Source organism: Chionomys nivalis, chromosome 6, assembly GCF_950005125.1.
Source record: "Chionomys nivalis chromosome 6, mChiNiv1.1, whole genome shotgun sequence".
Classification (NCBI taxonomy): domain Eukaryota; kingdom Metazoa; phylum Chordata; class Mammalia; order Rodentia; family Cricetidae; genus Chionomys; species Chionomys nivalis.
This window is the reverse complement of record NC_080091.1, coordinates 89,875,074-89,902,449: the sequence shown is the minus strand read 5'-3', so window position 1 is coordinate 89,902,449 and position 27,376 is coordinate 89,875,074. Positions and strand designations below refer to the sequence as shown.

The 27,376-nt window shown below is 41.2% G+C and overlaps 1 protein-coding gene across 1 annotated transcript; it reads left to right on the top strand.

Moving 5' to 3' along the window:
• The first annotated feature begins 1,110 nt into the window (after positions 1-1,110).
• Positions 1,111-20,025, top strand: LOC130875727 (guanylate-binding protein 6-like). Its single transcript, XM_057771840.1, has 11 exons — positions 1,111-1,276; positions 3,276-3,486; positions 5,010-5,137; positions 11,480-11,589; positions 11,791-11,987; positions 14,305-14,550; positions 15,293-15,573; positions 16,210-16,416; positions 17,373-17,475; positions 17,833-18,026; positions 18,842-20,025. The coding sequence occupies exons 2-11, from the start codon at positions 3,300-3,302 to the stop codon at positions 19,049-19,051; spliced, it is 1,863 nt and encodes a 620-aa protein (XP_057627823.1). The 5' UTR covers positions 1,111-1,276; positions 3,276-3,299; the 3' UTR covers positions 19,052-20,025.
• Positions 20,026-27,376: the final 7,351 nt, after the last annotated feature.

Sequence of the window (27,376 nt, the reverse complement as noted above, 5' to 3'; positions counted from 1 at the left end):
CTGGAGTTGGCCCTGTACTTGAGAGGTTTGGATGTGCTGATGGCAGGAGGGAAGCTGGAAAGGCATTGGGTCAACTTCACTGCTGCTGTCCCTTAACCCTGGCTGCTTTGGTTGTCCTCAGAGCTCTTCACACAGCTGCTCCCAGATGTCTGTCCGCTTTAAGGATGCTCCTGGAGGAGGCTTGTCTGAGCAGCTGGTCCCTCACAGGCAGGAGCTCCCCACCCAAGATGTCAGTTATTAGAAAGGAAATCTGGCTGTGTTGATGATGGCATTTTAAACTGTTTCACACCCTCAGTTCACTAAAGGTCTTACTTTAAAGCAGACACTGATAACATGTGAAATGAGACATTTAAATTTCACTGTATTTTTTTCCTTGGAAATCGTAAGCTGCTTTACTACTGATTTGGAGTCCCTATCTATTGTCATTTTGAAATCTAAGTCTTCCTAGAGTTTCATTTATTTTCTTTTTTGTTTTTTTAAAAAAATGTGTTTAGTATTGTGTGTTTACATGCCGGGTACCCTTGTAGAGCTGAGGAACGGTGGCATCAGTTCTCCCCTCCACCTTTGCATGGGTTCCAGAGACAGAGCTGGGCCACCAGGCTGGCACTGCTGGAGCCTTTAGAGCACTTCCCCTGAGCTACCTCACTACCTCTACCTATTAATTTCTGATTGCTTCTTTTAAAAACTGTTTTTAGATGAAACTTTCCATTTTAGAAGACGTGTTAAAAACATTAAAGCTCTTCACTGAGGAAACCTGGGGACTTTCCTTTGAGAGAAATATGTTTGCAGCTGTCCCGGGTTGTGTAACTTCCCCTAATTGGTGCCTGGGTTTTGCTGTAACTTGTTCTGTGCCAAGGACACTGGGGAGAGTTTAAAGGGAAAGAAAATGTAAAAACTACCCACAGTGAGAGGACTGCTTCCCTGAGTCAGCAGAGTCACCCCTGGCTTTCCTGCCCTCCAGCATCTTAGCTAAGTTAACAGGGATTTGAGTACTTTACTTTCAGTTTCATTTCTGCAGCACTGAGAGATTTTTTTGCAGTGTGTGTGAGTGTGTGTGTGTGTGTGTGTGTGTGTGGTGGGTTAGCTTATAAGAAGAGCATCATAGGAGCCAGAGGCAGGAAGCAAAGGCAAGACAGAGGCGGATGAGAACTGTTCTTGCATCTGTGCAGAGGACCAGATATATTTACTTTTTCTTTCTTTAAGAAGCAACCGAGTCTGGAAGCTGAAGCTAATTTCCATTTCCAAGAGGCAACTGAAGGACATTCCAGAGAGGCAGGTATGTCTTGTCCGGTCTGCAGGGGTGTGGCTGGCTTTAGATGTAAGAAGCTCAGTTTCTTTCTGTCGACAAGAGACAGATTCTAGTGGCCGCCTGACACTCCAGTCCCCCTGCCCTGGCAACTTCAGCTCAGGCCACTGACAAAAACTCTATGCTTTTTTTCATGCTATTGATTTTATTCTCATATATGAGAGCAAGTTGAAGAGAACCTATGACATCACCTGTTATCTAAATTCTCATGATTCTGTACATTCTCCTTCCTCAGCACAATATCCTCAGGCTCATCTGTGTTGCAGTGTGCAGTAGAATTTTATTCCTTCCTTGGCTGAATAACATTCCATCGTGTGAGCCAGCACACTCTGTGAATCTACACATCTGTGGATGACCTGTTAATGAGAGATTGGGTTAGAGTTAACATTTTGAGTACTGTGACAATGGCTGCCGTGATCATTGGTGTTCAAATGTGTCCAATTCCTTACCTGTGTGTTGTATGTAGCTAAAGCAGAGTTCTTGGACCAAAGGTTACTATTCATCATATAAGAAGCCAAGACTGTGTTCCCCATGATGTAGCATCATTCTGTGTTCTTAGCTGCCGTGTACAAATGTCTAAGTGATCTGAATTCTGATTCACATTTATTTGTTTTGTGTGGTAGCTGTCCTGGTGGGTATGAAGTGACATTTTCTGGTTTTGAGTGGCAGTTCCTCAGTGTTTCTGAAAGCCTCATTATAATGCAGACTGGGTTTGAAAGATTGTTGAGCAATTAAATCAAGTAGGTCATAAGATAGCCTCATTCTTGTGTGAACTGCAAACACAAGCAAAATCAAGCAAGTGATTTCAAGTAAGTATGCATGTTTCCCAGAAGACTCAACCTCAGTAAAGTCTAAGAAGCCAAGTCACACGAGATCACGTGACTATAGATTTTACACCAGTCTCCAGATCTAAAAGACAGAAATCTTATAGCTAAAGTTTCTTAATTTTGCTCTTACATTTTCCTAATAAAGCAGACCTACATGTTGCTGTGGGAACATAGACACTTTATATTTCAGTCTGGTACTTCCCAGTTTGCACCCTACATCTTTTCAAATAAATTCTTTAAAATTTAGCGTTGTCTTGTACAGAGTGATTAGCAATATTGAATGTTTTCTCATGTGCTCATGACCATTCATAAACCTGCTTTGGAGAAACGAGAGTCCAGTGTTCTGCCCATTTTAAAACTGAGTTGTAACTGTAGAGGTTTAAGATATTAATCTTGTATCACATATTTAATGTACAGTGCTCACCCTTCCGTGCACAAAAATTCCTAATTTTGCAACATGGATTTTATCTATATTCACCCTGTTGAGATTTTGATATCACATTCAAGAAATAATCTGTTCTTGAAATCCAAGTAAGGTAAAACAGAGATCAGATTAGCCCAGGCTAGCTTATTACAATTAAAGTCTGCTTTGCTTCCTGCAGACACAATCTGTCAGGTGGAGGAGGGAAGGTAAACAGTGAAAAGTCATGTAAATACCCATGTATTTCACATTGATTATTAATTTGGAATCTTAGTGTGTGTGTGATTCGTGGGTGTGTTTCAAAGCTCCTATACATTTTCAGCCATTTTAAATTCACAGAGGGAACAAGTGCTTAGAACCCAGTGCTCTGCCATTTTGCTGGGTCTTCAAGGCTTTGCAAACTCGCCTACTTTATTGGCAGGGTGCAGTAATCTGTAACCTGTAGGCTCTTACAGATTGTAGGGTTCACAAGGTAAGGCATTCATTACAAGGCTTAGTATTCTGAAGGAATTTATGAAGACAGTCATTGTTAGGGTTTTATTCCATTGAAGTCAATCTTTCTTCATGCTGGCAGACCATGTCTTACCAAATCTTCTTTCGAACTGTGGACGAATGATAATGTCCTCTCTATCTGCTTGCTACCAATAGGAAATGTACAACTGTCATCACCTTGGGCTTGAGTAACACTGAGGCGGAGAATGGTTTTGTATTCTTCTTGCAGATTCTTCTAGCTTGGCAAGTTGCTATGGCCAGACCACAGATGATGGCTCCCATTTGTCTGGTGGAGAACCACAAAGACCAGCTGTCTGTGAACAAAACAGCCATCGAGATTCTGGACAACATTTCCCAGCCAGTGGTAGTTGTGGCTATTGTTGGATTGTACCGGACAGGGAAGTCCTACCTGATGAACCGCCTGGCAGAACAGAATCACGGTGAGTGGCATGCTGGATACTAGCCAAATGTCTGACTGTCTTTGTGCCATTATCTTAATTTTGATTCTCAATTAGAACAAAGGAGAGCCAAATTCCTTTCAATACATCTACCCTCTCATGCTAATCTGCATGAATAATTACTGCTCGCCAATAATCGGTTCCTGCATTCTTTCCTTCCACTCCATCAGGGAAACTCTCTTTCAGGAGTGCTCACGACAGGTCATTTTCTGATGCTCTAAGCAATGGGATCCTGTGTGTTGGTCTCTGGTCTCATACATCAGGTTTTCTTTCTCAATAAAATATTTCCACCAGGGAAAAATTTCTTTGAATACCTAAGACTTTAAAAATTGTGTAGGGCTAGAGAGATGATCTAGGCTGCTCATGAAGAGGACAGGATTTGGTACCCAGTACCCATGTGGTAACTCAAAATTCTCTGTAACTCCAGCTCTGGAGGATTTGCTGCCCTTATTTGGCCTTTATGTACTTGGGGCATGTGCATGGTTCACTCACATACGTGCAGTCAAAATTCTGATAGTCATAAAATGAAATCAATAAATATTAGTAACTGTTCATTTGTAAATAAAATTTTGAAAACATTTTAAAGGACTTTATATCTTTTTATAGTTACTCCTGCTGTTCTTTAGTAACTTTGAATATAAAAACTATTATACCAATATCTTTTTTCTACTTTCCTGTTTTTCTCTTCTTGTTTGTCTGTGACATGGAACCCATACCATTTCCCACAATATGTAAAAATATCTGTTTTTTTGACTGTCTTGTTGTTTGGCCTGGCTCTAGCTATGTAATCCCAGCTGCTGTCAAACTAATGACAATTCCCCTGCCTCAGTCTCCTGCCTTCAGGGATGGCATGTGTGTACAAGCATGGCTTGTGCAAAATCCTCCCTGTAGCCACCAGAGGGCGCCATGTTCACCTCTTCGTGGATGCCTCTGTTTCCATTTGGAGTCCTCTTAGGTTTCATTCTCTTGTTAAATGCCCACTATAGTTTGGAATAGATGACTTATAAACTAGTATAGTTTTGAGGAGAGATGAAGCACCATTTTGACTGCTGAGATTCACAGCACTGCCAATTCTACTGCTTCCATCTGATTTTCGTGTGGATTGTTCTCTTCTTTGCTTTTCATCGCTGGGTCTGAAACACCGGAGAGAACAACCTAATGGGGAAGGACTCATCTCGACATGGTTTCAGAGATTTCACTTCCTAATGGTTGGGCTTCTTGATCCTGTGGCTCTAGTGACACCACAGAGGCAGCTGCAGGGAAGACTGGTAGCAGAGATGGGAAGAGTTAAGACTTCCGTATCCTCCATCTAGGCTTCAACTCCCAAAACTTTCAGAATTCCTCAAGATGGTGCTGGCTTCCATGAACTGAAGTTTTAGTACACGAGCCTTCTGGGCACTGATGTTTTAGTGCACGAGGCCTCCTGGCACTGATACTTTTAGCACACCAGGCTGCCTGTGCAGGACGTTCATAAACCGACCCTTATCCCTCACCTCTCCCCGCAGGCTTCCCTCTGGGCTCCACTGTGCAGTCTGAAACCAAGGGCATCTGGATGTGGTGTGTGCCACACCCCACCAAGCCAAACCACACCCTGGTCCTCCTGGACACTGAGGGTCTGGGCGACGTAGAAAAGGTAGGATGAGGTCCATGCGGACCCTTATGAGTCCTTGTTATCTAACTGGTTAACCTATTCATGAATAGATCTAATAGTTCTACAGACTGAACTACAGTAGGTGAGATAAGACTGATTTATTTAGATTTCACATTTAGACAAGGTCAAGTTTTTGTTGTTGCTTTTGTTTTTGAGACAGGGTTTCTCTGTGCAGCTTTGAAGCCTATCCTAGAACTTGCTTTGTAGACCAGGCTGGTCACAAACTGACAGATTCTCCTGCTCATAGCTCCCAAGTGCTGTATTAAAGACCTGCTCCACCACTGCCCAGTGATAAGATGAATTATATTAGGTGAAACATGCTTTTATTTCTTGTCATTTGAGTGAATGATTTTTTATTCAATCCAATAAAAATTTGTTTAGTAGTTAAATTCCTGGATTATAGGTATAGTAGTTAGGTATTAGGGAAGAAAATAAAGGTTTTTTTTTTTTTTTCTCATGAACCTTCCTAGTTTCATTGAGGATCCTACCTGTGTGTTTCTCATATAGTCCAGTACTGGAAAGAATGCAGAACAGAGCGAAGAAGAGCAGTCATGGGGCAGCCTCTGACCTCTGAACTCCAGAACGAGAACTAGGGCAGGGACTTTAGAGCTAACCTGTGTTGGGTAAAGGGTGAGTGTATTCATCTCTGATGCCTACTCATCACTGGAAGTCTTCCCTGGAGGCCGTTGTCATTCTAAGTGCTGGCATATGAGAGCTTTTACACATCAGCTCTCTCAGAGCTAGATGAACAAGGTCTTCCCTTCGGAAAGGTAGACCAGGTGGCACAGTGCTACCCGTACTAGGAGCAATTAGGTGGATGGATGCTTCCATGGGAAGGTAGATGGCATCACAATAAGAGCAGTTGGGTGAACAGATGCTTCCATGAGAAGGTGAATGACATCACACTAGAAGCAGTTAGGTGGATAGATGCTCCCATAGGGGATGACATCATCCCATCTCAGTTGGTGAACAATGGCTGACTCGTCTTCTGAGATACCTAGGATACATTTTGAAAATGGGGTTAAGGATTGGGTTTACATTTTTGAGAGCTATATTTTTATTGTGTGTAGTGTGTGTGTGTCTGCTTGTGGTATGTGTATGTGAGTAAAGGCATCCTAGGTATTCAGAGGCTTTGGATTCCCTGGAGCTGGAGTTACAGAAAGTTAGAAGCAATCTGATGTGTATATTGGTAACCAAACTGTGGTCCTCTGGAAGAGCAGTGAGTGTTCTTACCTCTGAGACATCTGTTCGACTTCTTGGGTTTACATTTTTTATAATGAAACTTGCCAACTGTCCTCGGGGCAATCTGGGGAGAACTGATTCTGCAGGTTCAGTGAAGGCCTGTTTGTCCCACAATAACTAAATAGGATAAATTTGGCTGTTTAAATAAGGGAACTGAGTGATTTAAAAAGATTTTTGATGTATGCGAGATGTTATGTGGTGCATGTATATGCATGTATGTGTGTGTATGTAGATGCATGGTGTGTGTGTGTGTGTGTGTGTGTGTGTGTGTGTGTGTGTGCAGGCACAGGTCACAACCCCTTCCCGCTTCATGGGTTCCAGAGATTGAAATAAGCTTTTGGGGTTGCGCAGTCAGAGCCTTTCCACCCTGTGTCGTCTTGCTTGCTGATTCATCCCTTTATTCTCCTCTTAGTTCTAGACATAGAACCGGACACTCCACTCTCCTAGATGCTTGCCATGTTCATCTGCATGTTTATATCACAGGGTTTCTTTCGTGTGTGTCTGCATCTGAGTCCGGTGCAAATGTGTAGCGTGTTTTCTCTGTCCACTCATCACTCCAGGTTGAGTCCCTGCCTTGACTGAGAAAACTGCAGCCGTTCCTTCCCTGTGCTGCTCTGCTTGCCTCACACACGCACACTGTGACTGCCACATCCAGGGTCACATCCTAGCACTTACCTGTATCTATTTCCGATGGCTCTCGTGTGTAGTGTGCATGGGATCTAATTCTGCTTTTCTACATGTGGATGCCTGTTTCCCCAGCACTATCTGTGGAAGGCTTTGTGGGTTCTTGACAGCCTTGGCAAAGATCAGCGGATAGTTAATTCATCGATTTATTTATGAGCCTCTTCCTATGTCCCGTTGGTGTATGTCCTTTTCTTGTTATCATCATACTTCAAGCATACTCCTCAACACATGTTAATTGTACAAATTAACGGGATTCAGCGTGGTATTCTGAGACAGACACCATCCATTGTCTCCTCCTTTGCTTTCTTGTGGAATCTGTTAACAGCCTTTTGGAACATGTTTTTGAATAGACCGTGCTGTTCTGATTACTAGAGTCAGGAATTTGCTTCAAATCAGGATGTGTGCTGCTGTTCTTGGTCAATATTAATCCCTTTAGAGAGTGTAATTTACGATTTATTTTGAATTTTATGAATTTTAATTATAAAGAATGTCATTGGCATATTTGTAAATACTTTGAAACCATACGTGAAGAAACAATCATAGTTCTAAAATTTAAGTTTGTTTGGGACTTTGCGTCTACTTCCCTTCTAAGTCCTGGGATTTTGTCTCCTTTGAAACCGTGCAGACTGCATGTGATATCACTCTCTCTGTGACATCATACATTTATTAGTACATAAAAACATATGCTATCATTTGTTTTGTTGCTCTTGGCCATTCTATGAGGAGATGACATTTCAAAGCGGTTTGAATTTGAAGCCCTCTGGTGGCCAAGGGGGTGGAACCTGTCTCATGTGTTTCTAGTCTCTGGTGTTTCGGTGTTTAAGAGCCCTCTGGTGTTTCATTGTTTAGGAGCCCTCTGGTGTTTCAGTGTTTAGGAGCCCTCTTTTTAGTTCTATATACACATTTTAAGTTGGGATATTTGGTTTTTTGATGTTCAGTTTCTTGTTTCTTTGTTTTGTTTTTAGTTCTTTATATATTCTGAATACTAGCCATCTACCAGATTACTATCAGATCATAACTGTTATAGACTTATTCCTATTTGTGAGATCCCGTTTATTAATTGTCCTTAGAGTCTATGAAATCTGGGTCCTGTTCAGAAAGTTCTTTCCTGAGCAAATGTGTTCCAGCCTATTCACCTCTCTCTCTCTCTCTCTCTCTCTCTCTCTCTCTCTCTCTCTCTCTCTCTCTCTCTCTCTCTCTCTCTCTCCTGTGTGATTCAGGGTGTCTGATCTGAGATCCTTGCTCTACTTGGAGTTGTGTTCTGTGAGGAGCAATATACATTCCACTAAGTTTCTCAGACAGAGTTTGGATTTTTTTCTCCAGCTAGAACAAGCACTCTTGCTCCTCCTTCTTGGCCTCCAGAGTGCCTGGAATAACAAGGTCAACAGACAGCCCAAATGGGCTCCTGAGGACTGTTCTCCTCAGCCCTCTGCTGTAATATCATTTCATTTATATTTTAATAAATAAAGCTTGCCTGAGGTCAGAGAGTAAAACAGCCCCACTGGTCATCCTTACAGACTAGGTAGTAGTAGCACACACTTAAATCCAGTAGCCACACTGCTTTTCCATAGAAACCGGGTGGTGCATGCCCTTAATCTCAGTGGTGCAGAACTTTAATTCTAGTTCTACAGAGGACTGTAAGATGAGAGCAGACAGTTTGCAGACACAGACTTATTCTGAGATTCCTGAATCTCAGGCAGGATCACCATTTTTGGACTAGGGCCAAGGTAAGAGCCAGTGGCTGGCTGCTTTGCTTTTCAGATCTTCAGGTTGAACCTCAGTTTCTCTCTTTGAGTTTTTATTAGTCATTCCTCATTTGATGCCCAGTGTGGGCATGAACTTATGAAAAAGCTGTTCTCCTGTGGCTTTTTTTGCCACTGGCACAGGTGAGAACCCAAACCTAGCCACCCGGGTCCAGGAGAAATACTATGGCTCCCGGCTCCCAGCTCCCTGCTTAGCTTCCATGTAAAGATAGAATGCACAGATACATTGATACTGTATGTTATTGTGTTGTGTTTGAATTATATGACTGCTGCAGAAGGAACAGCTGCTAAGAGACAATTGATTATAATGTTGCTGGATTAATCCTATCTATATATTTTCAAAACTTCTTGCCTTTAAAATTTAAGTCAAAAGGTATGCTACTTTGGAGAAGAGGTTTTGCTTTTGTTTCCACAAAAAGTGACAGCCCGTGGATTCATTTTTGGTTAAGAAGAATAAGGTTTGATTTATTGTCGATTCATTCTAGGTTAAGAAAAATAAGCTTTTATCAAGAACCATCCCCTGAAATGTCTTCAATAGGAGCGGTTGGCCCAGATGAGCCAACATTTTAGAGCCCCTCTGTTGTAGTTTCCTCCGAGTTCTATATCCAGAACAGCTGCAAGACCGCTGGCCGAGATGATGCAGACTCTAGAATACTCTAGTCTGGACTTGACCATATTCTCAACTTTATTTTTGTCCCCATGAGATTATCAGTGCCCCCAATCTGCAGGACATAGTCTAGAAAACTATTTCTAGATTTTTAAAATGGATTATGAATATTTATCATTGTTTAATGTGTTGGTTACAAGTTGTTATGGATAATGGTCAGGAAAAAAGCTAAACAAAGGAAATTAGATTCAAGACTATTGTATTGAAAAGAAAAAAAAAAGACAGGGTATAGGTATGATCTTGTTTTGAAAAGAAAAACAAGCCAGGTTTCTTGGTGCATGCCTTTAGTCCCAGCCCTTAGGAGGGGATGCAGAGTCAGCAGATCTCTATGAGTTTGAGATCAGCCTAGCCTACAGAACAAGTTTCAGGACCGACTTCATAGCTATTGAGAAATCCTGTCTCAAAAAACCCAATAAATAAATAATTTTTAAAAAAGAAAAAAGAGAAGGAGAAGTGGGGGATAGAGATAGGATTGGATAAAAGGGAAGATTATTGAATCTACTCTGGAAAGAGGGAGGATATAGAAATGATGAGATAAAATGGTAGATTACTGAATCTACTTGAAAAAGCATCTGCTAGCTTTAAATGTATTACATTCAACTGAACTTTTGTATATTGTATAGAAATGTTGATTATTGATACAAATTTAAAATTAATATGGTTAAAGCATACTGTACATACATTTCAAATCTTGTTTAAGGTATTGTACCTATGTAATTCATTTAACAATGTAAGGAAAATTTTTAGTCCTTGAAAATTATTATTACCAGCTATTTAGGATAAGAAGAAAGTGTAGGTTAGTAGTTAATCACCTAGTATAATCAAACTTGTAGTCATGTTAGGTTTGTTTTAAAGGTCAAAAATATATTTTAGATAAACAGATTATCATCAAAGACTTCAGAGATCTACAGAATATGGCATTTAAGATGTTTTAATAACTTAGATTCTTTTTTTTTATGAAAATGAGACATGTTTCCTCCTGGCAGCACCAATTTACTTTAGAGAAGTAAAATTCCACTTGAACTTTTCTTTCTTTGTAGCAAAAGTAAGCCACTGGGCAAGAAAATGCCCCTGCCTCAACTGCTGACAGTATTCTTTCCCAAAAATAGACAAGCAGGACACAAATTATCCTGCTTCACAGACAAGTCTGTCAGATATGCTAGGTATCTTGGTCAAAGATGGATGCTATAACATTACAGAGGAACTTTGGGTGACTGTCTAGGCAGCCGATGTTTCTGTCATTACCCACATTTTTGGAAGTCACTTGCTTTTACTTCCTGTTCACTCTGTTAATATTATTTTCTTCTTGAGTCTCTGAGGGAGTTGAAGATTAGATAACTATATTTATAGTTTCCTAGATGCAGAAAGAATGTTAGGATAGAAAGTAAATTATTATAAGACTTTGGACTCCCCAAGGTAGGATAGATATGAAATATTTTCTCTGAATTTGTCAAATGCAAATGAACTAGACATTGTTGATGTATTTACCATCTGTATATATTTTAGTTATTGTATATAATTTTTCTTATATTAGTTATATACTTCTTTTTTATTTTAGACAAAAAGGGGAAATGTAGTGGCACTTTGTTTGTATTTTAATAAAGCTGACTTGAAGATCCGAGAGTCAAAAGTCCCATTGGTCAACCTTACACACTAGGTAGTAGTAACATAAACCTTTAATCCCACTAGCCTCACTAGTTTTCCATACATCCTGGGAAGTGCATATTTTTAATCCTAGTGGTGCACAGATTTGATCCCAGTCCTTGAGAGGCTTATAAAAAGGGAGGAGGCAGCTCTCAGACAGTCTCATTCTGAGGTCCCTGGAAGCAGGATTACCATTTTTAGACTGAGGTCAAAGTAAGAGCCAGTGACTGTCTCTTTTGCTTTTCAGGTCTTCAGGTTGAACCCCAACTTCTCTCTCTGAATTTTTATTAATGGTTCTTCACTCTGCCTTCATGTGTCTTCCAGGGAGACCCTAAGAATGACTCGTGGATCTTTGCCCTGGCTGTGCTTCTGAGCAGCACCTTTGTCTACAACAGCATGAACACCATCAACCACCAGGCCCTGGAGCAGCTGCAGTATCCTTGCAGGACATGAGGTGCCATGTTTCACTGAGTGTTCTGGAATACATATGGAGGCACAGACCTGCCCTGTCACTGTGTTGTTTTGGTCAGGGCAGAAGAGACTCAGGGCAGCAAAAACTCTTTATTGTGATTTATTTTAATAAGAAATTCATGAGAATGTGCATGTGAATTTACTTTTCCTTAACCCAGTGCCAGTTATGTCACGGAACTCACTGAGCTGATCAGGGCAAAGTCTTCCCCAAGTACTGATGGAATAAAGAATTCCACAGAGTTTGTGAGTTTCTTCCCAGACTTCATCTGGGCTGTTCGGGATTTCAGGCTGGACCTGGAGATAGATGGAGAGAACGTCTCTGAGGACGAGTACCTGGAGAATGCACTGAAGCTGATCCCAGGTAGATGGAGGGCTGGGGTGGGGGACTGGGAAGGGCTGGGATCTGCTGAGTTGCTCCCATCCTCTGTGGGGTCCTTCTGTATTGGCAGTGGAATGGAAGTCTGTAGAAATGCTGATTGTCATTGGCTGATAATGCCTGAGAACTGGAGTTTGATTTCTTTTGAGAAAAGTAGAACCTGGAACATCACCAAATTATTCCAAATCATGTCTTTACAGTTTGTACTTTAGCATCTAGAGTTTAAAGCATCTAACCTTCTTCAAGTCCAGACATCTGTCTTGTCTGTTTTGTGTCTACCTTCCTTTAAGAAGTAGCTGGCTACATAATTCTTATTCATGAATGTGTCATGCATAGCCAATCTCAAAATGCATTTCACAGAGTTATACATTGTTCTACTCTTGCAGGAACAGAGGTTTTCAATGTTGAACTGGTTATATTGTCCACAAAACAGCTATATTCTGAGTATAGTTACAGATGTAAAATTTTTAGTCTATGCCATCATAATTCATCATTCTACAGTGTCAGAATCAGTTATATTATGCTTTGTAAACTATTTGCATGTGTGTTATTAGCATGAATAACGTGAGTTTACAAAGTGTTGAAGTCCATGAAGCCTAGTGAAGAATACCAATTCTGATCTGCTCAGTGTTTTTATTTTTCTGTCTTTGCTTTCTCAGAACATTAAAAACATAGTATTTAGGAAAGCATTCTGTGAAACCTGTACTCATAATCATAAAATTGGATATGAAAAGGAAAGTAGTATCCAGCCCAGGACACCCCAAGACCAAGCTCTCAGCACTAAGAAGAGACAAACGGCAGGGGATGAGACAAACACAGGAGATAGAGGATGCGTGATAAGAGGAGGAGAAGGGAGAGGGGCACAGATATTTGTTCCAGAGGACTAAGGACTGCCTCTGAATAGAATGGAGACAATAACGGCACCTCGACAAAGGGCAGTTTGCAAAATAAAAGAGGAAATTTCATGTAACGATGAAGTCTTTAATTTTAATTGGGCATGTTAATTAGGTGAGCCAAGGGGCCTTTTAGTTGTTGAACTTTGATGCTTCCAAAGCTGGACCTTGGTATTTGGTCTCAGGAGGATGAAATGGCATAATAAGGAATAGAACTTGGTAGGTAGTTTTGCAAATGTAACCTAAAGAACTTTAGCAAGGCAGAGGGATTGGGGGAAAGGCAAAGCCTGCCAGAACCATGCTCACCACACTCAAGCTGGCCAGACTCTCTTCACTATAATATATTATTATTGTTTATTTTTTAAACCAGGAATCAAATGTGGCCCTTAGTTGACCTGGTGTTCATTATGTAGCCCAAACCAGGCTGGCCTGAAATTCACAATTTCTTTTGTGTTTTCCTCCCATTTACTGGGTTTGTATGTGTAAGCCACTACCCAGATTTTCTTTCCTTTCCTTTTGTTTCCTTCCCTTTCCTTTCTTTTTTTCTTTGTTCACACATATAACCCAGTCACAGGCAAACATGGATACACACACCACAAATGTTCACACGAGCAAAATGGAGAAAATGCTCAGGTCAGGGGTCTCATAAATGCTGTCTTGATGTTTCTCATCGAATCTCTAGACTTACGTATCATGCATAATTTCGTAGATCTTCCATCCTTCCCCAGTTGTGAGAAACACCTCTTTTCTAGGAGTGTATACTTGGCATTGATATCAAATGAAGTCTTTTAGTGTCAATGTAGTTTTTCTTTGCTAATCGTGGCATCATTCTGAGAATTGCTAAGGCTGCTATTTTTACTACTTTTTAAAAATCCTTTGTGGGGGTGGCACACACCTTTAATCCCAGCACTTGGGAGGCAGAGGCAGGTGGATCTCTGTGAGTTCGAGACCAGCCTGGTCTACAAGAGCTAGTTCCAGGACAGGCTCCAAAACCACAGAGAAACCCTGTCTCGAAAAACCAAAAAAAAAAAAAAAAAAAAAAAAAAAAAAAAATCCTTTGTGGCTCTTCTTTTGAGTTCCACAGCTCCTCTCTACAAAAAAGTGTTTAGATCAGAAATCACAGTTAGTATTTTGTTGCTCAGTCAACAGGATACACAACTGAAATGTGCTTGATGGTGTGTTCAGGTCTGTGGGTATCAGCCATATGATCCTCCAGTGGAGTCAAATGTCTCCTGAATATTTCACCAGATGTCTGCCAAGTACAAACTTGGTAAACTTTTGACCTGTAAAGAGTGTTGCATGCTTATGGTAGTGACCTGAGAGTGCAGAGCACTTCACAGAGACAAGGGCCTCCATCATTTCTCTCTTCTAAGTCTATTCTCGTTGCTCTGTGTTTCCCTTAACACCAGGTGTCAATCCCAGAATCCAAGCATCCAATCTGCCCAGGGAGTGCATCAGACATTTTTTCCCAAAGCGGAAGTGTTTTGTTTTTGATCCACCAGCGCATGACAAAGCACTGTTACGCAAGCTTGATACTATCTCAGAAGAACAACTGGATCCTATGTTCCTGGAACAAACGAGGACTTTTGTTTCTTACATCTTCACCCATGGAAAGATCAAGACGCTCAGAGAGGGAATTAAGGTCACTGGGAATCGTGAGTTTTTTTGTTTTTTTTTTTTTAACACACTTCTGCATAGAGTAATATATGTTGAAATTAGTATGTGTATTTTAAAAACTTATCTATACAATGATAATATGCTTGTGTCCATACTCCGAAAAATCTATATGTTTTATAATTAACTGTAGATTACAAATCCTTCTTTAAAAATGCAGACTTCATCACTGGTATCTATAGCTCTAACACACCTATATGAAATTCTCAACTAATAATAAAATCACAAGTGAAAATTGTTTAATCAAGTACAAAATCAGTGTTTAAACTGCTCAAGTTGATGTATTTTATTTTCAGAGGGAGTGATTTGTATACTAATTATTCTTTGGAATGACAATGTGTAATGTAATTTGGAAATTGAAATATTTCCAACATAAGTACTAGTGTTTAAGCCATGTAAATCCATTCTTTTAAGATTTAATGATGTTTTTCCTTGTTAGTTTATGTTAGTTTATCTATTTTAATGAATTTCAAGATTTAAAGGCAACATTACATTTTTATAGATAATTGAATTTATTGCATGAAGATTGATATTAATTTTAACTGGAACTAGAAAACATCAAAAACAAAGGGACAATCCAAAAAAATATGATGTCTTTTAGGAGACTGTTTGTGTTTATGAGTGTGCATGTATAGCTTTGAAAGAGTAGAACTATAGTCTTAAAACTGCATCCCTGACACTTATAACTTCATACTTATCCCCTAAAACTCCTGGTTTGTGAAGGACTGGGGACTCTGGTGACGACCTACGTGGATGCCATCAACAGTGGAGCTGTGCCTTGTCTGGATGATGCGGTGACAACTCTGGCCCAGCGTGAGAACTCAGCAGCTGTGCAGAAGGCAGCTGAGCACTACAGTGAGCAGATGGGCCAGCGACTGAGGCTCCCCACAGACACGCTCCAGGAGCTGCTGGATGTGCACACAGCCTGTGAGAAGGAAGCCATTGCTGTCTTCATGGAGCACTCCTTCAAGGACGAAAACCAGCAATTCCAGAAGAAGCTGCTGGTAATGTTGGCATCATTAACTCTCATGACTCTGTGGTGCTGCTGTGCCTTCATGACCCGGGGTGTGTGATTCATTCAAAGAAGAGCACTCTGTGTGGCCATAGGGAACACAGTTGTGAAAGACTCAGGCCCCCTTCTCAAACTTCAGGTGCTTTTTATACAGAAATCTCTAATGAGCGGAATAATGAGTATGTAGTGGCCTAAGTCCTTCACACAGTTAATATCTGTGGATTGCAATCCTTCTCACAACACCTGTAGCTCATCCCTGAACTTGCTTTATTCTTCTGTACCTATGAAACAGTTTTGTCTCACAAGAGTCCCACTGCAGGTCACTGTTCTTCTATAGCTCCTTGTCATATGTTTGTGTCATTGAAGATAAAATTACAGGATGGGACCCCAATAGGAAACATTATTTTATAGAAGGTCCTGAGGACTAAGAACATCGGGAACTTTTACTGTGGCCTTGTACAGATTTCTTGGAATCTTAATTCAGGCATTAGCATTTCACATTCTCTTGTGGTCTTATTACACTACAATACTTTCTTGTGGGAAATAGGCTGACTCTTCTACAAACTTCTTGGAAACTTATCTGTTCTATTTCTTCAACGTGTCAGATCTCTGTCCATTTCCCTTGTAGGAATTAATAGATGAGAAGAAAAGGATGTTCATGTTGAAGAATGAAGAAGCATCAGATCAGTACTGCCAGGAAGAATTGAATCGGCTTTCAAAGGCTTTTGTGGAAAATATTTCAACATTTTCTGTTCCTGGAGGACACAGGCTCTACATGGAAATGAGGGAGAAGATTGAGCAAGATTATTGGCGGGTGCCCAGGAAAGGGGTGAAGGTGAGGAGCAGGGAGCATGGGGAAAGGGGGAGGAGTAGAAAGCATGGGAAAGGGATGAAGGTCAAGATTAGGGAGCATGGGAACGAGATGAAGAGCAGAGACATAGAAAGGGAAACAGGGTGAGGAGTAGGGAGCATGGGGAAGACGTGAAGTATAGGGTGCATGGATGCTCATAGCAGAGGAAGGATGGGGTCATAAAACAGAAGCACACAGCATTTCCTAAGTGCAATAAGAAAACACAAGGACAGCACGGCATGTCTAGCTTCATGTTGGTGTTTGTGACCAAAACATGGCTTTGCAGGGCAAGCAAGTGCTTTACCCTCAAGCCCCATCACCAGAATTGTGCTTGACTGAAACTGCTGCTATTGATTATTAATTCTTAGAAATATTCACATAAAAATACTGAATCACAAAGTTTCAAGTTTGTCAGGATGCTTACCTATGAGCTACTAATAAATGTAAGAGCACAGCTAACATATTACTCAGTTGTTGCCAGTGAAACCATGGTGTGTTCTTTCCTCAGTTCTTTCTGTAGTTATGTAAAATGCTTTGGGTGATGTCCACCCTACTGCGAGAGTTTGCACATTTGTACCTTGAAGTCCAGGCAGTTAGAGGAACTTGACCATGAATACAGTCAACAAGAGCAGAAAAAGTGAAGGCCACATAGTTATGCAGCATTTTACATAGGATACAATATTTGAAAGCATCATAGGTTACAGTGCCTAAATCTGCACATGATGTGGACAGGAGTGATCTGGGAACAGGTGGTGGCAGGTGGCCCTAGTGGGGATGACAGGGGAGCCATAGACCCAGAAGTATCTAGTGCCAGTGAAGAGCAGGGCAGACTGCAGGCTTCACCATAGCATTTGACAGTGAGGCACAGTGGAGACTGTGTTAACTCACACAGGTTCTCTCCCAGGATGCCTCAAGGTCTCTGCTTCTTCTTGGTCTTGCAGGCAAGTGAAGTCTTCCAGAGCTTTCTGCAGTCACAAGCCACCATTGAGAGTTCCATCCTGCAGGCAGATACAGCCCTAACTGCTGGCGAGAAGACCATCGCAGGTATAGGAGCTTGTCTCTTGGCTTTCAACAGGGGTTAGGTTCCTACAAGGCTTCCTGATAGAGGCCAGGGTAACCCATTCCCAGATTAGCAGCTCTCTACCCTTCTGTGGATGCTCACTCTGAGAGCAACAGGAAGTCAGTCTGTGTTTCAGCCAGGTGGGCAGGGTCTCCTCATCCCCTCCAGAAACACTCTCTCCACGGTGTGGACCAGTGTGGAGTCTGTGGTTTCCTTTCAGATCTGAATTGCTCTCTGGGTTTTGGAATACAGACATTTTACTTCACCCATCATTTCTGTCCCCCACCATCCATCCTCATTCTCCCACCACTTTCTTCCCTCCCTGAATGTTCCTGGGGCAGAGGAGCGGGCCCAGAGGGAGGCAGCTGAGAAGGAGCAGGAACTGCTAAGACAGAAGCAGGAAGAGCAGCAGCAACTGATAGAGGCTCAAGAAAGAAGTCGCAAGGAAAACCTTGAGCAGCTGAAAATGAAGCTGATGCAGGAGCGTGAACAGCTCATCAAGGAACATAAAATAATGCTTGAGAATCAGTTGCAGGTAAGACTCCTTATCCCCCTGGTGCTTGTCATACCCTGGGTAGCAGGAGAAACTATGTAGCATGCTCATGAATGAAAGCACCTCCCAAGGCATTGTTGCTAAGGAGGTTTCCCCTCAGGCTTTCAGTTGTTCCTTTAGGGTTTGAATGACTGCAATAGTTTCATACACCAATTCAGGATATTTAAAAACAACCTTATTGGTACTTACCAAACAAACTCCCATCCAGGTAGCTTAATAAGGACAACAGTGCAGGCCTACATTATCAGGCACCTGACACCCACCCTCCCACTCTGAGAATGACCTATGCTGACATAAAACTGAAAGAAATATCCAGACTGCAAAGAACAGATAATTGGCAGCTTCTGCAGGTCCTGTAGCTGTCTTCAGAGTACACAGCCTGCTTGAAGCAGCACATGGCAGGAGAGTGATTGTCTCATTGCCCAACTACAAGCAAAATGGTAACAGATTTCTAAAACAAATGATTGGTTGCCACTGTCTGTATGATGTGGTTGCCACACTGTCTCAGTGGATTGAGCCCCACACAATCTGACCAGTGCTTTTCAGTGGGCATGCATGCGGGAATGTGTTCACACCTCTGCCGGCATTACAACCAACCAGACATGGTGAATCAATCCCAGGGAAATTTCCACTATTCTTCCTCACAGTGTGTAGGTCCAACTCAGAGAACCTTCTTCATGGAAAGGGAAGTAATTTCGGGCTATACTAAGGACCACTTGCCAAATGTTTGAAGCTATAACTTATACAATGTTGGGATTTTACAATATTTTCTTCTCTCTCATGTTCACCATTTTTAGCATCAAAAGGCTTTGCTTGAAGAAGGATTTAGGAAGAAATCTGAGGAAATGAAAGGAGAAATTCAGCGACTGACATCTACTGTCAATGACATGAAAGAAAACAGTGGTTCCTTTATAGGTCATCTTCTAAAAGAATTTGCTACAGGAATTGCTGCCCCTGTTTTACTGCCTGTGATGGCTGTAAAAAAAATTATTTCAGCATTTAAATAGGATTCACTCTTATTTTTATGAAGTGATAGACCATGAATATATACTCTGCATTTTTATGAAGCTTCATGTTTTCATTTTTATTCAGCAAATTTCAGCATTAAAAGTGCTAATTAGAGAACACATATGCCTGCCGCACATTAGATAGAACATGTACATGTCTGCACAGACAATGCTTTCTTTCAGGGCACAGATGTTTAAACCATTCCTATGAAAGTGATGTGATTAATCATTGTACACTCTGACACTTACTGTTGGTCAGCTTGACTGGATATAGAATCACCCAGGACACAAGCTCTTCTGCACCCCGTGAGGACCATCTTGACTAGGTTAGCATATAGGGAATCATCTCTGGTCACTATGGTAGGAAACCCATCCCAAGTGCGGGCACCACCATTCCTAATAGGTGGAAGCAAGCTGGGCACTAACATGTACCACTTGTTACTTCCTGACTGGATGTCATGTGATCAACCAGCCTCTGCTTCTTCTTCTTCTTCTTCTTCTTCTTCTTCTTCTTCTTCTTCTTCTTCTTCTTCTTCTTCTTCTTCTTCTTTTTTTTTTTTTTTTGGTGTTTTCGAGACAGGGTTTCTCTGTGGCTTTGGAGCCTGTCCTGGAACTAGCTCTGTAGACCAGGCTGGTCTCGAAATCACAGAGATCCACCTGCCTCTGCCTCCTGAGTGCTGGGATTAAAGGCGTGAGCCACCATCGCCCGGCTTCTGCTTCTTACTGTATGCCTTCTCTGCCATGTTAAGTGTGCCATCTGGAACCATGAACTGGAGCAAATCCTGTCTTTCTTAAGTTGCTTTTTTTGAACCATTTTGTCACAAGAAGAACAAAAGGTATTGATATCATTGGTGGTAAATCTGGAAACTACTTAAGCATCATTGAGAAAGACTGGTAACAAATTGTAACATGTCCTGATGCTGGACTACTGTATAGTCTAGAAACAAGTGTCAGTCAAGCTTCCTGTATACTAACATAAGTTGATCATAAAGATTTCTTATTAAATAAAGTGAAAACTCTACACAACAGTGTGATTTATTTTAGAAATGGTTCTATTTCATTCACATGCACAGTAGCATGGATCAAGTCTTCCAGAAAATTAATGTAAACTGTGATCCTTTGGCTTCCACTAGGGAGAACAAGTTGAAATCAAAAATTGAAGGGACACATGCATTTCCTTATGTTCTGTCTCATAGGTTTCTTGAAAAATGCTGGGAAAACATGACAAATTTACATTTTAAAATAGGGAAAAATAATTTCGAATTCTCTATTACATGGTGAAATTTCACTATCCTGACATAGGAGAAGCTTTTCGAAGGCAACTAAGATGAGAACCTCAGTGCCAGGAAGTGTAACATTTGCATCTTAATGCTGTTTTTTTTCTTTGTGACTTTTAAATAGTAATTTAAATAATACATCTTATGTAACACAATATATAAACATATTATTTCCATAGGCAATCATTACAATTTATACATGCCATTTTTCTATTATATTTATTTGCACAGTAAGACAGACAAGAATTGCACTTGAAGAGTCATCACAGTGTGAAATATAAAAGGTGCACAGCTCAGAGATGCCTCGGTGATCAAGAATAATTCACATTGATCTTACAGAGAAGCTCAGTTCACAGCATCCACCTGGGGTGGTTCACAAATCCTGTGACTCCAGCTCCAGAGGATCTGACAGCCTTTTCTGGCCCCAAAGGTCACCAGTAATCTCATTATATATCCGTGACCCCCACATACACATAGTTTAAACAATTTTTAAAGACTGACATGACAATGGGCCATAAGAGTGATGATACTCAAGGACCCTTACTATTATATATATGAATACAATATATTTCAAATATATCTATTTCCTCTCCAAGTTCTCTGACACACTCAAATTCTGCTCCTAATTTCACATCTTCTTTTTCTCTTCATGCTCTTCTTCTTCTTCCTCATTTTTACTTCTGAATGTAATTGGTGGAGGCCTCGTGTTTATGTCTATAGAATACCATTATTGCAGCACAGGCAACTCATAATGAGCCACACACCTGTAGAAAACGCACTCTAGCTCTCCCAGTTGCCAGCTATCAACCACTAAGTTTTCCTCAGCTAGAATTGGGTCTCTTAAGCTCATTGCCAATCCCTGCTGGAGTGATGACCAGACTGACAGTGTGCCTATCTTCTGCTAGCAACTATAGCTACTGTCATAGCCCCATCATGTCCAAAAGATAATTTGAAATAATAAGGTCTTGTTTTAAAATCCTTATATTCATTTCATAGTTCTGTTGTAAATATCCCCAATGACTTCTGGAATTTTAGAGAAGCTTGCTTCCTCTTGCTTAATTTCTCATAAGATGTCAAGAATGAATTGTGTGGAGGAAGGATCTTGATGCTGTTTAAGGTAGTGACCTCTCGCAGGTGGCTAGAAATGAATGTTTTCAGAACTACCTCCCTTCATGGGAAATGAGTTGCAGACACAGGAGCATTCAGAAAAACATGTCTGACCAAATACATTGTCAGCTGTGGAACAGACAATTAATACAGAAAAACAAGCATCAGACATTGTGTATATTTGGGATTTCAGTTTGGTGCCTGAAATTGTTTTGGAAGAGTGGAACTACAAGAGCAGAGAGGACTGTGTGCAGGGTTGGTCAATCACATGGATGTTGAGGTCCCTTTAAATGACAATAATGACTATGGGAAGACAGGGGAAACACTTCTAAAGTCAACCACCAAGGAGAGAAATGAAGGAATAGTGGCCTTGTTGAGGACAATGTGATGAAGAGAATGGATATGTACGGTGGTTAAAACAAACACTTCAAGGAGGAGAGAGTTGGCAAGTAACAAAACAGAGCAGAGGGACTCCTACCTCAAGTTTAGTTCCTAAGATGGAAGGAAGGTAGGAATTCCAGGGTCTGTTTTAGCCACTTTTTACAAAGCAGAACTTTCATGAACCAAGAAGATTCTACAGTCCCAAATCTACAAGAGGGGCTTGTGCTGGTGATGGATGTTTCCCAAAGGCAGTGTGCTGGTATTGGATGTTTCCAAAGGCACAGAGAAAGCATATGTGAAAGGTCAACCTGACTTCAATATGGCAGCCTTTGAATTTGTTGGAAGTGAACACATTTTAAACCACTGTATGTCTACAGAGATGTCCCCAGTTCTCAAAAATGTAACAACATCTCAGAAACACACACACACACTTACAGAGAATCTTTCCTCACTATGGTGTGGTAATCCAAAACCATTTCTGGTATAGGAGATCTTTCTGTTTATGTGTTGCTGTCATTGGTTGAATAAAGAAACTGCCTTGGCCTACTGAATAGGACAGGACTTAGGTAGGTGGAGTAGACAGAACTGAATGCTGAGAAAAGGGCAGAGTGTCAGATGCCATGGATCTCCAGCCTGAGAAGATAAATCCAAAATTTGTAACAGATGGGAGCAAGCTACAGTGAGAAATTTACAGCAAGTAACAGTCACTTTATTCACGAGGCAATAATTCCAATACATCTTGTAACTTTGCCTAATTCTCCATATGAAGTCCTTGACTTGGTGTTGACCTTGTGAAATGAGGCTAATTAATTACTGAATAATGCTTTAGCTTGTAGCAATAAAAGGGTTTCTAGTCACTCCATACGGGAGCCAACATCAGTATCATAGTTCATGCCTCTCATTGCAGGCCATGGTAGAGAAACATAGGCCCTGTCTGCAGCATGGCAGACTCCTGAGGTCTCTCACGGCTGTTGTATAAAGAGGCTCCTCCCAGCCACTGCCTGTGGGATTGAGAGCACAGCTGCAGATTGCATGGTGAGTTTCTGCAGACTCCTCCAAGGGTCTCTGTAAAAAGACTTCTAGCTGCTGTCTATGGGAAGGAGGCATGAGATTCCTGTTGCTACCTCCACCATGTTGGAAAGCCTAAGTAGGTGGAGCCAGCAGCCAAAGCTGCCACATTGGTCCTAGCCATGCCTGATTTGCAGTTTAAATCAGTGGTCAGAAAAGAATTAACAGATACACACAATGAAGACAGATTCAGACATAAAGAAACCTCTAATCAGGTTACTGTATGTTTAAATATGTACATAGGATTGAGAGAGAGAGAGAGAGAGGAAACAGGAGACAGTCATAGATTAAAGAATAATCTAAAGATAGTAAATGAAGTTTTTGAAAAAGAAATAAAATAATAAATATTATAATAAGCCATGTGAAAATGAAAACACATGGAGAGTCTGGATTATGTATTTATTGCATTTTCTTTGAATGTTAATGATCTAAGTGCTGAAAGACATTTGATTATGGGGGCTATTAAGTTAAACCAACATGTATGATTTCAAAGTATCTTGACTTCAAAGTTTAAATCTAAGTATATGTTGCTTTGGAAAAGAAGTTTGGTTTTTTCTTCCCATAGAATATGAGAAGATATGGATTCTTTCCAGGTTAATATGGTTTGAATGAGCAAGAACCTCTGTAAGATCACCAATGGGGACAATGGCCCAGGTGATCCAATATTCAAAATAGCTACAGGGCTACTGGTTGAGATGGATAAACCATACAAAATACCCCATTCAGAACTTGACCTTAATTCTAAATATTCTCAGGATCCCCATAAGATTACCAGCACACCTAATCAGGAGGTGTAATATAGAAAATTACACCAAAATTCTCAAAATATTGTTTATGACTGTTTTCGTTTAAAGGGGGTAGGTTATAAGTGGTTTATGGTAATAGTCAATTTCTTTCTTAAGAGAAAAGGAGGCTATTAATGGGAATGTTAAAAGTCCAGCTTCCAAGGCCCCTCTCAGTGTTGTGACGCAGCTGCTGTGAGAGCACCAGACTCATGCTCAGCGTCTCTGTCATTGCCTCCTCTAGGACAAAGGATCACACTGCAAACGCTGCTGTGGCAGCCCTCCGCTCTGTTGTGGCAGGGATTTTAAGCAGTGCTTCTATTTGAGCCTCCAGGAGCAGCACGGTGGGCAAACAGGGAGAGATCGGCTGTTTATCAGCTGCTGGAAGCTCCCTGGGTTTTTGTTCTCTGTGTACGGCATCTAACCTTTCCAGTGACTCATTTCCCCCCAGTTTTTAAACAAATATCAGGGCGAATTTTACCACAGGATTTGTCGTGACACCGTTGCACAGGGAGTTTTTACAAAGAATTGCCCCAGAGGGTTTTCAGCGCTCTGCAACCGCTTATGCTCCGACTTGCGCTGCAAGGGGGATATAAAAACTGCTCAAACTAAGCCGGGCGATGGTGGCTCACACCTTTAATCCCAGCACTCGGGAGGCAGAGGCAGGTGGATCTCTGTGAGTTCGAGACCAGCCTGGTCTACAGAGTAGTTCCAGGACAGGCTCCAAAGCCACAGAGAAACCCTGTCTTGAAAAAACAAAACAAAACAAAAAAAAAAAACTGCTCAAACTAGGCAGGCAGATACTGTCTGGGCCTGTGGATCCCAAGAGGTGTGGAGTTTAAATCCACATCGGAAACAACTGTGGCAATAAAAGTTACTGCGCTAGATTCTATATTGAACAGCTGGCTGTATGCACAGGCCGCAGCTGAGGTAGGGCTCCCGTCAAGCACTGAGCTGTCAGTTGGGGTAGGTGGTGATGGGGTTCTAAAACCAAATGCCAAATGTATGTCACAAAACAATCCCACACTAGTTTGGAATTATGATTAATAAAAGGGTTATTTATTTAAAGGAAAAACCTTACAGATCACTGTCCTAGGCAACAGCCCTCTGCATGACCAGCAAAAGGGGTCTAGTAGCCGGAAGCGGAGTCTGAAGCAAGGGAGAGAGATCACACCTACTGCTTTAAAAAGCAATGACCACACCAAAGTGCTCTGGTATCTTAAAGGCTATTGGTTGAAGGAGTGGAAGGAGCTCCCGCAGCAGTAAAGAAAATGAAATTTGTAATAATATTGATAGTATTGGAATGTATTATATTGAGTGAGGTCAGGAAAAACAGATTTTGCTCTCAAATGGAATGTTTAGATTTCTCTGTTTAACTTGGATGCTTGTAGAGACTGGAAGTTTAAAAATGGCCATTGCTAGGAAGGGTAATGAATGCATATTATATGAAAATACACACACACAGAACTCTGGCATAGGAAGGAAAAATTGATGGTAAAAGAGTTGGAAAAAGGTGAGGAGGTGATAGGAAATTAATCTGACTGGAACTGTGTGTAAAAGTCATGTAGAAATCTACAATTTTGTAAGCGAGTTATAAAAAAATAATTTAAAACTCATGTGTGTGTTGATGTGTGTGTATGTGTGTTTGTTTGTGTGTGTGTGTGTGTGTGAAGATCACAGGATAACTTTTTCAAGTCAGTTCTGTTCTTTCTGTGGGAACTCCTTCAGCCAATAGCCTTTAAGTTGTTGGCCCAGTTTGAGTGTGGTCACATGTACTATATATACAGTTGTAAAAGCATGCACAGCTCCTGGGATGCTGGATTCAGTTCCTATTCTCTGCTCATGAATTGGACTGCTGATTGGTGATGCTACCCCTAAATAAAGAAACCTTTATTGTACTTCATTCTGGGTTAGTGTGGAACTATTTTATTATAGTCAACAACAGATTGGTGCCCAGTGTGGGACAGAGTATAAGCGAGGGACTGGCTTAAAAGGACTGCAGCCTTCTACACCTGCCTACATGGCTTGAAACTTCTCTGCAGTGGAGCGACATTTTTGGCATTTAGCTGCAAATATTTTGGCTAGCATAGCAACTTGGCAACTTCCTGTTGTTTACCCACACAGCTTTCCTTGCCTATGACCCCAGGAGCACAGGCTTTCTGGTTTGCTTTTATGGCTTTTGAGCACTGGGTCCCTTGATATTTTTGGCCACCAAAAAAACCTTCTTCATGTCTGGATTTGGTTTAACTGCTTTTAATTTGTTAGTAAATTTTTTAGTATTTAAGCTGGTGCCACTGCAGAATGATAGCTGGGCCCTTCGAGAGGTCACTGGGTGTGACTGCCTGCTCTGCACCAGGAACCACAACACCTACTGGCTAATAAAGATTATTACCCCTCAATTCACGAAAAACAAGTAACAGAGCAAAGTTCATGTAATAAATAAATTAATACGTTTAAAATGATATATTTGTAGACAATATCACCATTCGGAATTTTAATAAACTTTTTCTTTCTACCATGGATGGAATTCTGCAAGGATTATGTGGTGCTCTTAGTACATCCATTTTTATTATCATGGGACTTAGCCTTGTTCTCCATATTATATTGATGTGGGATTTCCCTCTGTATGCTGTAAATACCATTGGTTATTAAAGAAACTGTCTTGGGCCTACACAGAGAATAGAGGTTGGTGGGGAAAACTAAACTGAATGCTGGGAGAAGGCAGGAGAAGTTAGGGAGAAGCCATGGAGCCACTGCAGGAGACAGACGCCGCAACTTTGCTGGTAGGCAACAACCTCGTGGTGATGCACAGATTAATGAAAATGGGTTAAATTCAGATGTTAGCAAATGAGAAGCTTTATCAGACTGGTGCCCATGTGGCCAGCTAAAATCCACTTAAAAATAAGAAAGTTTGGAAAGGAATTCTAGATACTGAAAAACAAAGTTCAGCTAAATTTTTTTTTTTTTTTCTGGATAGGCTTTGCTTGATGGCGGCACGCAGCAGCTCCTTGAAAAGAGATTTTCCTGATTCAGTGGTAGCAGAAAAAAGTCACAGTATCAAAACAGCGGCTTCCTGGTTTGCCAACAGAAACAGTTTTGGCTCTTTGGGGAGGTTCAGCTATGAAGCACTTGAATGGGGTTTGTGGAATCAAGTGCTTGTATACCCACTCAGAAAAGTAGCTGAAATCTGTTGTAATATGAGTGGTGGAGCTGCGTCCCCAGCACCCGACCGCCCACATGGCTAGCTTATGCCCCGAAATAATTACACGGAAACTGTATTCTTTTGAACACTGCCTGGCCCATTAGTTTCAGTCTCTTATTGGCTAGCTCTTACATATTGATCTAACCCATTTCTAATATTCTGTGTAGCACCACAAGCTGGCTTACCAGGAAAGATCTTAACCTGCGTCTGTCTGGAGTGGGAGAATCATGGCGACTCCTGACTCGGCTTCTTTCTCCCAGCATCCTGTCTGTTTACTCCACCCACCTAAGGGCTGGCCTATAAATGGGCCTAGGCAGTTTTTTCATTATTTAACCAATGACCTTCCTCCATCATAAACCATGCCCACAGCACAGTGCCCTCAGTCTGGACAGGTGGCGGGATCAGGACTGCTAGGAGTGCACAGGCGGGAAAGCATGGTGGATTACTGCTACCTTACACAGATATATTTCCAGGTCATGCAATGCTCTGCATGAGATATTTAGCTATT